This window comes from Pteronotus mesoamericanus, unplaced genomic scaffold (genome assembly GCF_021234165.1).
Source record: "Pteronotus mesoamericanus isolate MK-2021 breed Mesoamerican mustached bat unplaced genomic scaffold, CSHL_Meso_final contig_56, whole genome shotgun sequence".
NCBI classification, from domain to species: Eukaryota; Metazoa; Chordata; class Mammalia; order Chiroptera; family Mormoopidae; genus Pteronotus; species Pteronotus mesoamericanus.
In genome coordinates, this window is record NW_026555201.1 from 26,730,357 (window position 1) to 26,743,859 (window position 13,503).

Consider the following 13,503-nt stretch of genomic DNA (forward strand, 5'->3'; position numbering starts at 1 on the left):
CTTTGGGATGTTTCTGGATATTTCTAAACTTCTACAGTGCTTACCTAGAAACTCATTAAGAGAACAGGCAAATAAATATGTTTCAGGAGACGAGTTAAATCGCAATTGAAATGATTCGTTACTTAGAACTTGAAATTATTTAATTATCATAGATATCACCGGTAACTAAATGTAGTTAAGTACACACACCCCAGAAACGGTTCTTTGTTTTGTTCAATGTCATCAAAACCGGAAAGAAGCCCTGGGGACGGCACTTAGCAGTGTGTCGACTTCCGCACTACAACTCCCAGAAGGCACCGCGGTCCGGTAAGCTTCTGTGCGTACTACGCCGCCGCACTCTCGGTATTGTAGGTCGTAAGCGCAGCCGCCGAGCCTGAGCGTGAAGTGTGCGTGGCTAGAGTGCGACGCCTGACTCCTCTCTCTGCTGGGATCAGGTGCTCTTCCGAAGTGGACTTTGCATTCCTACTGCCTGTCGTGCTCACCATGAAGCGCCTGGGTTCGGTGCAGCGCAAAATACCGTGTGTTTTTGTGACGGAAGTGAAAGAGGAGCTCTCCACCAAAAGGGAGCATCAGGTAGCAGGGTGTGGTTGCGCGCGGGCTTCTCCCCTTGGCTTTGGCTCTGGCTCTGTTTCAGTCAGGCGAGGGTGCGCGGGCGAGTTGTAGCCGCTCTGTTGGCTGGGAGCTTTTTGGAGGTTTAGGGTAGGGGATTCGTACGACCTGAACTCCAACCAGGTTCTTCTACCTTCTCAGTTACGAGGGAGGAAATCTACAAGAGGAATTTTCTGGTCTGGCGATTCAAACCTCTGCTCGCGTAGATATTGAAAACCACATCTTAAATAATACTCCTTTCTTCGCAGGTTACTACTTTTGGGGAAAACCCCTTAAGTATTATATTTACATAATCACCGCAGTCCAAGCCTTCTCTCCAAAAGGATGGTGATTAAAAAAATTATAATAATAAAAAAATGTTAAAAAGATGGTGACAAAGAGGAGTTTTTAGAGGAAAAACTTGCTTTACCTGTTCTCACTAGCCTAGTTTGGTCACCAAAGATCAAACCTCTTATTCCAGTAATTGTGAGATTTTTTCATTCTCTTGGCACCGAGTTTTACACCTGTAGGGCCCTGAGTAAACACTGGTGAATAAGGTTAGTAACCTGAATCAGGATAATTCTTTAGTATATAGCAAACCCCTTTATAGTAGATCCCCCAGTTATCAGTGGGGTGCTTCCAACTCATATAAAACCTGCATGTGTATTTGACATTCACCTTCAGCCCCCTGACATTATTCTCACTGGCCTTCTCCTTGTGTTCCAGACTGAAAGACCTTTAAGGCTAAGGCTGCCATGTTATCTGTAGTCCCCGTTTGTAGGACCTGACACTTGGTGGGCTCTGGATAAATATTTGTTGAAGAATGAACCCTGGAGTCATTTCATGCCAGTTTTCCATTTACCTTGATGCTTTTTTACTTATAACGTCTCTTTTTATTCTCCTGTTCTACTATCCTCACTGTTGTTACAGTTCTTAATATTTTACACTCCGCTTATCCCCTTGCCTAATCGTTCCTGCAACCAGAATGATGATCATTATGCTTTTTTAGTTAAAAAACCACAGTTACTACTAAATGTCTGTAGTAGTTGTCAAGCTTTTATTTTTTTCAAGCCCTGACAAACCTAATCCATATGAAACATTGTCATCCTGAATTTTCAGCTTTGTACATTGGGTGGCGAGCGTAGTTTGTAAAAGTTCCCTCCACCAGAAAAAATAAGCCTTTCTCTTGTCTATCTTTAATTTAGAGTAGCTTGTAGTATTGCTTATAGCAATGGTTTTCAACCGGTGTTATGCGAGAATTTTTAAAACATGCAATACCTTCCTATTTAGTAAGGGGCAGTGACCTCTTTTTCCTTAGATTGTCAAACAAAAAAAAAAAATGAAAGTAAATTACAACAGCCAACACAACAATACCATCTTGTGTGAATGCCCTGTCTTGAATCATAAATATATAGGTCATATAATGGAATTGCATTTTATTGGTCATGTCTCATAATAAGGTTGTGTCTGATTGGTTAATTCTTGGTACCAGAAATCCTTATATGCAAGTATAGGCACCTGCATTTTTAAAAGTCACTTTGGAGCAAAAAGGATAGGTAATTACTGTTATTTTATTTTATTTTATTTTTTGTAAATCAGTCAAAATTATACAGGTTATTTTGTCACATTGGCAAAAATATTGTTTGGCGTGCCACAGAATTTTAGTAATTAGACTGTATATCCCATGAAGTGAAAGGTTGAAAGTCGCTGGCTTATAGCATAGCATATAAGTCCTTAACTATAATTCAAGGCCTCCTGTTCATCAGGCCCAGTCTATTCTCCAGCATCACTAAAGTGAAGTCTTATTCTCACAAAGTCTATTTTTTCCTGTGAGCATACCAGGCACAGTCCTGCCTCTCTGTATTTTTACAAATCTATATACTCAACCTAGATCACCTCCAGAATTCTTAATTTTTTGAATCAGACCTTCTTTATGAAATCTTAGTTATCTCAGTAATTTTTCCTATCCAGAAATTGTTGAGGACCACTTTACTGTCTATTAGTTTTTATACACGCACACACACGCCTCGTTTTTCTAGTCATAATTTGTCTATAATGGCAGTAAAGAAGGAGAACTTTGTGTGCTGCTTTTTATCTTATGTTGTCCTTTGGAAATGTCCACAGCAGAGAGTAGTAGACAATTTATTATGCAGGGGATATTTGTACTCATCAGGAGCTCCACGGACAGAGTGATCTCCTCTCCAGGATCTTTGATAAATTTAAACATACTCTAATGGGCCAGACCTTGGTTCTGCCACAACAGGTTGAATTGATATCCTTTGATACTGATGTCATAAATTAGTTGTAAATCCCCCAGTCATTCAGTTTTATGTTAAAAAAGTATTGAATCAGTACCAGAGTGAGGAGGCTACTTTCCTAAGTTTACTCGACTCTGAAATAATACTTCCACTTAGTCTTAAGCTTATTCACACAAGTGTAATGTTTATATGTTGCAGTGCTTTTTTCACATTATGAAAGGTGAATGTTATATCAAATAGTTGAGACTGTAATCAGTAGCATAAAGCTTTCTCAGAAATGAAAATGTATTACACATGAAAAGTTGATAGAAACACTAGAAAGTCTTTTCCTCCGTTGTTGATACTCTTTTTGCTTTGTCTTCCTGACAGCATAAACATTGTAACTTAAATACGCAGTTTAGGCCCTACTACAGCTGAAAGAGCCCCTGCTTGTTTTTCTCCTTAGCACTTATCAGACCTATTATGCGTTTTGTTTTTGTTTTCTCCCTTGTTAAAAAGAAAGTTCCGTCAAAGATAGGTACTTTTCCTTTCATCTCTGTATTTTCCAGGCTAAGAACAATGCTTAACCCTCAGGAGCCATTTAGCACATAATTGTCAAGTAAGGGATTGAACAGACTAAACACTATGGTAGGGATGCAGCGCTGCATAGGACGTGGTGCCTTCTGTCAAGCTCATTATGGTGGATTAAAAGAAAAAAAGTGAACAGTCAGTAATCTGGAGAAAAACAGGTATTGCTTAGCATGTACCTGTTACATAGAAAGCAGGGAATAGTACCTGAGAACTTTATGGACAAAACATTTTTAAACTGTCTTGAAGGTATACAGAAGATTGCCCCTTAGAACTAGTGGAATTAAGAAATTAAGAACATCCCAGGTGAGAATGTGTGCAAGCGCATAGATGGTGTCTGTGTTAAACCAGTTTTTCTCTTCTCTCTCTTTTTTAAGCCATTTAAAGTTTTGGCAACTGAAACTGTAAGTCACAAGGCATTAGATGCAGATATATACAGTGCAATTCCAACAGAAAAAGTGGATGGAACATGTTGTTATGTTACTACCTACAAAGGTAAAATAAAACTACTACAAATACTGTTTATTACTTCGTACCCATTAAGGGCTCTACAGTATGATAATTGCATTATACGTTATCTCTAATTTGTACAGTAAGTTCTCCATTTCATACGTATAGAAACAGAGGCCCAGAGGACTTAAATAATTTGTCCAAAACTATGTAATTAATGAATGGCTGAACTGGTAATAGAGCCTAGGTTTGTCTAACCCTAAAGCTGATCCCAGTGCTGATTCCATGTTTTCATTACTATTGACAGTGTCTCTTGATTTATTTTATTTTAAAGTACTTTAAAAAAATGTCAAAAACTCAAGTAGAAATTGTCCACTGTGTTAAAGAAAAAAATACATTGAAAAGAGAAGTAATCTTTGTAATTCCTTTTGGATGGTGAAATTACCTCTCAATTCAAGCAAGGAAAAATAGAACAGTTAAATGCAAATTGGACATATTTCTGGTATCAGGAAATCTCTTCCGAAATGCTTTTTTCCCCCCCATTTTTAATTGTGATAAGAGATACATAACATGAAGTTTACTACTTTAACCATTTTTAAGTGTACAGTTCAGTGACACATACAGTTCACCCTGTGCTATTATTACCACCATCTAGCACTAGAACAATTTTCATCTTCCAAAACTGAAACTCTGTACCCATTAAACATCTCACCATTTCCCTTCCCCTCCAGCGTTTGGCAAACACCTTTCTACTTTGTATGATTTTGACTAATCTAGATAACTGTAGTACAAATGCTGGAATCATATATAATATTTGTCTTTTTGTGACTGGCTTATTTCAATTAGCTTGATGTCTTCAAAGTTCATCTATATTTTATAGTATATGTCAGAATTCCCTTCTTTTTAAAGGCTGAATAGTACCCTGTTGTATGTATATACCATATTCTCTTTACTCATCCATCGATGTACACTTGGGCAGCTTCTACCTTTTGGCTATTGTGAACAATACTGCTATGAACGTGGTGTAAAAGTACCTTTTCCAGACCCTGCTTCCAAGTTCTTTTGGGTATATATCCAGAAGTGGAATTGTTTAGTCATATAATTCTATTTTTAGTTTTTTGAGAAACTTCCATACTGTTTCCCATAAAATTTGCACCATTTGCATTCCTACCAACAGTATACAGGTTTCTAATTTCTTCACATCCTCACCAGTACTTGTTAGTTTATTTTTTAATAGTAACCATCTTGATGTAAGTGAACTGTATTTTTGTTTACTAGTGAAAAGAACAAAAGGTCCATTCAGCCAGAAATGACACTATAACTTTAATCGGGTTCTCCTGTATTTATGTTAAGAAACTTCAATGTGTATAATTTTGTGTGATTATGTATAATGATAGCAGTTGAATAAGGTTGGATTGCTAAAGAAAACTTAGCAGTGACATTGCTTACAAATCCAGTTTATTACAGGTGAAGGAGATATAGTAATGCAAGGGTATTAAAAGTAAGGATTTACAACACAGCCAAAAACTGTGTCACAGCAAAGGGTCAGAAGAGATCAGGTGAAAGCTCCTGTTGCCCCTCCACCCTCCCACACTGCAGGCACTAGAAGGACACTCGCTTAAGCAGGAACCCCGGCTGTGTGCCCAGAACACCTTTGAAACAGGGAATCCAAAATAGAGTCTTAGCTGGGCATTTTTATATTTTGCTGGTCACAAAGGCACCTTCCTGCTAAGTAACCAGCCTCAACAGCAGAGCGGTCCTGGAGTCTGACTCTCATTAATGAAGGCAGGCACACTGCCCTGAAACTTCTCAAGCCCATGGTTACAAAATGTCTATTAATCAGTGCTTTATTCCTTGACCAGGGGTCACGCCTTGCAGAGCAGTTTAGCCTAATTCCAAATCTTCTGGGTTTAACCCATAGTTAAAATCTTTCAGGGAGGGTGTGAATTATCTGGTTATATTTCCATTTAGTATAGAGGTAGCTCCAGTTTCTCACAAAAGCTAGCTATAATAAAATATGGCCTTGCGAAAGGGCCACATATTTTCTTTTTGTATCATCCCCATAATTCTTTAGCCAAAACTTGTCTTATATCAGGTACCACTTGGTAGAATGGGTCTGTTAGACTGCTTACTTCACTTGGTCCTCTAGGGTTGCTTCTCTTGAAGAAGATGGCCCTGCTATTTATTGAAAATTTTTATTCTGAAATGCGTTTTAAAGTAAATTTTTCATTGTTTTCCTCGTAACATTTTTCTTTTCCTTTTATAATTTTTTTTAGGTCAGCCGTATCTGTGGGCCCGACTAGATAGAAAACCTAACAAACTAGCTGAGAAAAGATTTAAAAATTTTCTACATTCAAAACAAAATACAAAAGGTTAGTAGGTCTTTCTTTTCTTCAGCTTTTCATGATTTGTATACCCGAAATTTGTGATTTAGTTCTTGCTGTGGTGTTTTTATACATTATATCCTTTTGTAAAATTAAGCACGTTGGGGCAAAAAATTAAAATTGAATATATGTAAAAGAATTTTCTTGAAAAATATTCTAAAATGTTTTTCTGACATTCCTCTTACTCTTCATATAGTAAGTCAATTTTATTAAAACACAAATTTACTACATATATTATAATGAGCAACACATTTTGATTGTGTCTGCATAAGAGACAACCATGTAATCTTATAAATCAGGTACAAATCTCAAACGATTATTATAATTTTAATCATTAATGACAATATTATATCAGTAGATACATACTTGTTGCAGTCTGCTCATTCATATATGTAATCTGTATATATGTATTCATAGTGCATTAAAAATTCATCATAAATCCACACATGGGAACACTGGCTACTTTTAGTTAGACTGTTATTCCGTATTTGCAAATGCTGGTGTGTTCAAAATTGAAAATTTAAGGTGTTAGTACCCTAACCCTGAGAAGTATAGTCACATTATGGCGATAATGAATGAAGAATAATTATATGACACCTGATATTATGGGATTTATTAGCTATTCCTACTTTGATTTTGCTCAGTATTTTGTATTTTTTTTAAAGTATCACCACATATAAGATTATATAACTCCTTTAGAATTTTTTTGGAATGTTGAAGAGGACTTCAAACCTGTTGCAGAGTGCTGGATACCAGCGAAGGAAATAGAACAATTAAATGGAAATCCAATGCCTGATGAAAATGGACACATTCCTGGTATTGTGAAATCTCTTTTAAAATACAATTTTGTGTTTACTAGTACAAAGAACAAAAGATACATTTGATCAGAGATTACAGAATTTAGTTTTAATTTCATTTTTCATAGTATATATCTCTATGGCACAAAATTTCTTAGTTTATGTTAAGTAACAGTTTATACCAAAGATGCTTCATATCAAGAATGTTCTCTCAGGTTTAGAATCACTTCTAAGATGGACAGTTTACTACCTATGTAGCCTGTGAAAATAAAGTGTTCAGTCGGAATAGCATCTTTTCTGAAATGAGATGTTAGGAAGCCTCTGCCTTTCCGATTGGAGGTAACACTATGTGTATATTTTTTGCAAAGATCCTAGAAGACTATTTCAATTAAGGGAGATGAAAATAAGTATCTCACAAGTAGTTTTACTGGAGAAGACAAAATTTTTGCAAAACTGTGCCAGGTAGAAAGATGACTCAGAGGAAAGTTCAGGTTTACAGGCATGTCTTGAGTACCTAAAATGTACAAAGTACTCTTAGAATCTGGTAACACAAAATGAAGATCAAAATCCTTATTCTCAAAGGTCTTGTAGAGATAAGGAGAAGTCTGCCAATAATAGCATGATTTAAGAATGAAAAGGAAAAAGCACATAGGGTATAGTCAGAGAAAAGAGTGTGAATTCGTAGTTCACCTGTGGAGCATAAAGGAGGCTTCTAAGGGGAGTGACATCTGTCCTGAAGCCTGAGAGCCAGGATGTTAGCTGAAAGGAAGAGGGAAGGTGAGTTTGGGCAGACTCCCAGACGGAGAGATCATGGAGTCTTCTGGACATTTTATTTAACACTTTATTCTGGCTGGAATATTTGGGTATATGACATTTGAGGAGATTATAAAAACTGAGGCTGGAGATGTGGAATGGGCACAGATCTTGAAGGGTTTGTATTCCATCGAAAGGAATTTGAAGTGTATCCTGAAGTTTATTAGGCAGAGATACTGCAGAACTAAATTTGAATTTTTTTAATGGAACTATGATAAAAATGGGGTGGGGAGTGTTCCCATTGATCTGGATAATGAAATCAGAGATATGATGGTCACAATGGTGTGTATGTCATAGTATAGTGAGGAAGTCTTTTCTGACAGCTGAAGACAGGAATAGTAATAACATTCAATAGATGTGGAATCAATATTTTTTTCAGTAAATATGGGAACAAAACAATGAATTGTGGTACAGCTGCTGCATATGTCTGTTGTCCCTGAAACTGCAGAGAAGGGAGAGAGAAAACTTAATTTAAAAAAAAAAAAATTTTTAATTCTGTTTTAGAATGGTTCTCAATTCTTAATTGAAAAGGTGAGTTTTCTAGTAAAAATGCTGGGTGCACCGTAGTGAATAATCAAAGTAATTTCTCAACAGAATCAAAAAATGAAACCTTAAAATTTTAAAAATAATTTAAAAAGGAATAAAACTTATTTCTCTGACTTTTAAAAGTGATATTTGTGTGTGATAGAACATCCAGAAAATACTGAAAATTTACAACAAAAATAAAAATTACCTCAAGTCTCAATGCACAGAAAAACAGTGCAATAACAAACATGTTTTTCTTTAAATGATAGGTTGGGTACCAGTAGAAAAAAACAACAAACAGTATTGCTGGCATTCCTCTGTAGTTAATTATGAATTTGCAATCGCCCTGGTACTGAAGCAGCATCCTGATGATCCTGGTCTTTTGGAAATTAGGGCAGTGCCTCTATCAGATCTGTTAGAACAGACCCTGGAGCTCATAGGAACAAATATTAATGGCAACCCGTATGGTGAGTAAACCTTTGTTCAGTATAGTAATTCATTTATAAAGAGAACTTCCTAGGTTCAGCTTCCCGCCCCCCCCTCACCCCACAGAAATGACAAATAAATTTGACTTAAGAAGCCTAGGATTATAGCCATTTTTATAGGCATTTCTATTAATTTTATGTCCATGGAGAAATTTACCTAATCATTTTATTAGTCCACAATACTCTTTTTCAGCCTCTTTTTTTTTTTTCCCTATAATATTATAAAACTATGTAAGAAGGGTGTAACTCAAGTGTAACTTTTCATTGCTTTTTAAAATTTAGGTGAACTGAGCTGAAAGAAAATCATAATGTGCTGTCCATGGCTAGGTAATTAGTGTAGCATTAATTGTTAAGTGTAGAGAATAAAGAATTGGCGATGAATAACATATCAGGCTGTGATGAATTGAGTACCAGTCCCAAGGGTACAGCGGAATACATTGTTGACGGGGGATGAATGAAGACAGGTTCAAGAACATTACATCTTGAATGGCAAAGTCCTATATAAAGATGAGAAGCAGACTGGCAGGTGGAAAGGAGATAAGATAGTAATTGGACAAGTTAGCAGAGATCTGGCATGGCTGTTTGGCAAACATTGAATAATAGTGAATGTGGCTATGGTGTAAAGCAGGGAGTGGTGGACTTTTTTTGTGAAAGTCCCGAGGAACTTTTAGGTTTTTGTGGATACCTCTAAAACAGGCCACAGGTAGTATAATTAAATGAATAGGTGTGGCTGTGTTCCTTTGAGACTATATACAAAAACAGGCCTCTGACTGGATTTTGCCCATAGGTCATAGTTTGTGGACCCCTGGTATGAAGTAGACAAAAGTAGAATTTAGATTTACTGGGATATGGTGCCACTTTTGAGTGAGAGTACTTGTGTATCTCTCTGCGAAGAAACCGCCTAAAAGTTTTGTTTTTGTTGTTTTGTTTTTTAAGAGGTAGATTTTCTCATTCTTGAAACCTTTGTATGGCTAATGGCAAAATTTTACCACTTTAGGGTTAGGAAGCAAGAAGCATCCGTTACATCTTCTTGTACCACATGGAGCATTTCAAATAAGAAATCTACCTCCCTTGAAGTACAGTGATCTCTTGTCCTGGTTTGAAGGTTGCAGAGAGGGTAAAATTGAAGGAATAGTATGGCATTGCAATGATGGCTGTTTAATCAAGGTAAGGGCGGAAAATAGCTTGTGTGATTATGTCCTCTAATATTCCTAAAACAAAGTAGAAGTGGCACTAAAATACTCTACAAATTGCAGTAATGGTGTGATAAAGAAATTTAATTTGTTTATCTCACTTGTTGCCATTTTTTATATGATAGTGTTTCCCAGTGTATATTTATTCTGTAGGGTGTCAGTTCTTTTAGATGTGATTCAGAATTAAAGTGATGAAAATACCTGGAAAACCATGCACACTACATAGTCCCTTCTTAGAAATTAACGTTGCACGTCAGTGTTCCCTCAGATGTTTTTCGGTTACAGCATTCAATCCTGTCTAATCCAGCGCTCCCATTGTGTGTAACTCAGCATTTCCCAAACTTACTTTGTATAATTTGTTGAGTTAAAAGAGTGTCAAGGGTCAGTTAATGTATACAGAATGAATTATTTTATACTTTATGTCCTTTCTGTCTGTCTACTTGATTTCTCACAGGTTCTTGAAATTTGTCTTGTTCAAAACTGGACCTAGTTATAACAACCCCTGACTCCAACAGTTCACTGAAGCCAAAACCAGGATGGTTTTAGATACCATTTTTAAACGTGCTTTGCATTACTTCATACATCCGACTGCCAGTTCTTAAAGGTTCTGATGTATTGACTGTCTTTTTCTCCCCAACTAATTAGCTGTTAATTTTAATGTAAGCCAGGATTCTTACTTGAAATATTATGTCATCCTCTTAAAAGGTAACTCTCAGTGTTACCTCTGTCCTATCCATTCTTTATGAATGAATGAGAATATTAACTTCCTTGCATAAAACTGTTTAATGACATTAAGATTTTTCATGATCTGGCTTCTCTTAACTTTCTGGAACTGCCTCATCTCCCAGGCATACCCACATTTTATATGTTCTCACCATACTTAAATAATTAAGTAAAAAAAAAAAAAAAAAAAGCATTCTGTCTCATGATCTTCTCTTTGGGTAGAATGTCCCTCCACCCACAATTGGCTAGCTTCCATATTAGCATTAGATTCCTTTATTAAAATTTTTGGAGCCCCTGATTATGTTCCTGGCATGTTTCCAAGTCCTGGAAATAGAGTCCACTAAACATGTGTCTCTCTGCCTTCATGAAGCTCACATTTTAGTGGAGATGGACAGGCAATAAACAAATATGTAATATATCAGGAGGAGAAGCAGCTATGAAAAAATAAAGGGTAAGATAAAGTGGAGCCTTAAGTAGTGCCTAGCATTATGTTAAGCACTGAAATATTTTTAAGCAAATGAAGATTACAGCCTAAAGCTAATACCATTTTTTCTGTTTTTAGGTCCATCGCCATCATCTTGGTTTATGCTGGCCAATTCCAGATACTTACTTGAATTCAAAACCAGTTATTATTAACATGAACCTGAACAAACATGACTATGCTTTTGATACTAAGTGTCTATTTTATCATTTTTCAAAAATTGATAATCAGAAATATAGTAGGCTCAAAGATATAATACTTGATGTATAATCTGGAAATGTAATTAAAAACCAGCTTTATTGTTGTTCTATGTGAATCTTGAATATTCTACCATGTTTAAAAGGTAGAAGTATCTCAAGGTTCCTATTTATTGTTATCTGTAGTAGCTATATGTCTTACAGCATTTGAAGGAATGAATTTCCCAGTTGGAAGTACTTATTTAAAGTCTTATTTAGAATGAGCAAGTGAATTTTAACTTCTGGACTTAAACCTGTAATAGTAAGCTCCCCACCTTGTACAAAAGGGTTGGATTCCATCTTCTTGAAACTGGGTAGTCATTTAAAGACAACAATGAAACCACCAATTTTGGATCATTTACTTTCAAAGTTAAATAGTTTAAGCTGACTTTAATGTAATTTTGCTAAACATTTAAGAAAACATACGGCTCATTCTTATTTTATATATATATATAGCTCTATATATATATAAAAGATATACATAAAATTTAAGAACTGTAACACATATATAAATAGGTAAGTATATATAAAACCCCCAATTTGGAAAGTTAAAATGGTTAAAGTTTACCCTCACATTCTTTAAAAACTTAAAATATTATGAATGCACAGGCATTCATCCTGGCTTATAGCCTATTGGATAGTCGTAACACTTTGAAAATCCTCAAATATATACTTTTCTAATGTTAAAAATTCCATATAATTTTATTTACTAAAAATTCAAGTTTAGGTAAAGGTATAAGGTATTAGACAGGAAATCATATAGATCAGAGACTTCCTTGATTTCCAGATGGAATTTTAACTTGTAAAATTAATGAATAGTTAAATAATTTAAAACTACAGTTACAGCTGTCCCTTAATAAATGGGGAAATTAACAGGACTTTCCTCTTCGTCTTCGAGCTGTTCAGAAGCAGCAGTAGAACTAGACAATTGAACTCCAAATTGTTCAGAAAGTTTTTTTAACTTCTCTTCTAAGAGAATATTTTTTTTCACTTCTTCTTTATAATTGTACTTCAGATCTTCAATTTCTTCAAAAAATGAGGGATCAAAATTTTCTAGTTCTTTCTTCAGCTTTTTTATTTCCTCCTGATAGAAACATAATGTTTTTAAAAGCCATGCATAGGTACATAATACACTCTTTAGGTTTGAACTAAAGAGGTATAATTATAAACATGAAAAGTGTATTTGGCTATTCAGAAAGTAATCTGAATAGCCAAATACACTTAAAAAGGTACAGGTATTTTCTTAAGATTTTGTTAAGGTTTCATTGTGCAGTATAAGTAACTAACCTGTTAACTATCAAATCAAATTATTCTGTAAGTGATGTTCTAGTCCTCGACTAAAATTTATTAGCTTTTAAACTAGAGGGGGATTTAATCTTTCAAAAGCGTACTCAGATACTCAATGAGATAAGCAAGAACACATGGCTATTCACAGCATTAAGGTTTTGGTTAAAATTCTTTGGCTTAGACTTCATTTATATTTTCTTTACAAATATATAATTTGTAATGAATTAATGGTCAACTTCATATAAATATTTATGCCCAGGGAAACTAGGGCTTCTGCCTGGCTAAAGAGTTACACATCTGGTGAAGAGACAATTTGAGCTTTAACGACCATTTAGAATAGGCAGTGATCACTAGTTAACTTTTATGTTCTTTTGTTCTGTTTACAGATTCTTGAAGAGATAAAGCATAGTAAAGATTTTTTTTAAGGGAAGGGAACTTAATCCTGAAAAAAATTTCAAAAGGAAAGAGATACTGTTCACAATGTGACCAAAAACTTAACACTAAAACTGAGCTCTATATTTGTGACAATTAAAAAATAAATTTACTTTTTAATACTATTTGTCTCAATTTGTTTGGTAGCTCTTGTATAAAAAATAGTTTGAAACACATGAATATAATGGACTTTGTAGTGTCAAGGCCAACTATGTAAGTATAAAAGGTAATCCCAGAAATTTTTATGATACAACTTAAAACTCAAACACAGTAATGATAAAAAT

At 35.2% G+C, this 13,503-nt stretch overlaps 2 protein-coding genes across 4 annotated transcripts in view; one reads left to right on the plus strand and one right to left on the minus strand.

Moving 5' to 3' along the window:
• Nucleotides 1-347: 347 nt before the first annotated feature.
• Nucleotides 348-12,357, plus strand: RLIG1 (RNA 5'-phosphate and 3'-OH ligase 1). Of its 3 annotated transcripts, XR_008529683.1 has the most exons (8): nt 348-573; nt 3,791-3,908; nt 6,140-6,235; nt 6,947-7,063; nt 8,652-8,849; nt 9,865-10,034; nt 10,515-10,664; nt 11,346-11,451. XR_008529683.1 is itself a non-coding variant. In XM_054580174.1 (7 exons), exons 1-7 carry the CDS (start codon nt 484-486, stop codon nt 11,532-11,534), a joined length of 978 nt encoding a protein of 325 aa, XP_054436149.1. In that variant the 5' UTR covers nt 348-483; the 3' UTR covers nt 11,535-12,357. The 3 variants fall into 3 exon arrangements, 2 of the variants coding, with proteins under 2 accessions (XP_054436149.1, XP_054436150.1); XM_054580174.1 differs by lacking the exon at nt 10,515-10,664 and having other exon boundaries at nt 11,346-12,357; XM_054580175.1 differs by lacking the exon at nt 11,346-11,451 and having other exon boundaries at nt 10,515-11,339.
• The window catches only part of CEP290 (centrosomal protein 290), a 95,873-nt gene continuing 94,609 nt past the window's right edge, over nt 12,240-13,503 (minus strand). Inside the window, exon 53 of the mRNA XM_054580176.1 lies at nt 12,240-12,584. Coding sequence (XP_054436151.1) covers nt 12,354-12,584 — 231 coding nt within the window. The 3' untranslated portion in view covers nt 12,240-12,353. The remainder of the gene's footprint in view (nt 12,585-13,503) is intronic.

What these genes read in the sequence shown, in the direction of transcription:
- RLIG1 (XM_054580174.1), top strand. Translation starts at nt 484, where the DNA reads ATGAAGCGCCTGGGTTCGGTGCAGCGCAAAATACCGTGTGTTTTTGTG. An exon ending in TTATGTTACTACCTACAAAG is followed by an intron (nt 3,909 to 6,139) that starts GTAAAATAAAAC and finishes AATTTTTTTTAG; the next exon opens with GTCAGCCGTATCTGTGGGCC. An exon ending in TATTAATGGCAACCCGTATG is followed by an intron (nt 8,850 to 9,864) that starts GTGAGTAAACCT and finishes TTACCACTTTAG; the next exon opens with GGTTAGGAAGCAAGAAGCAT.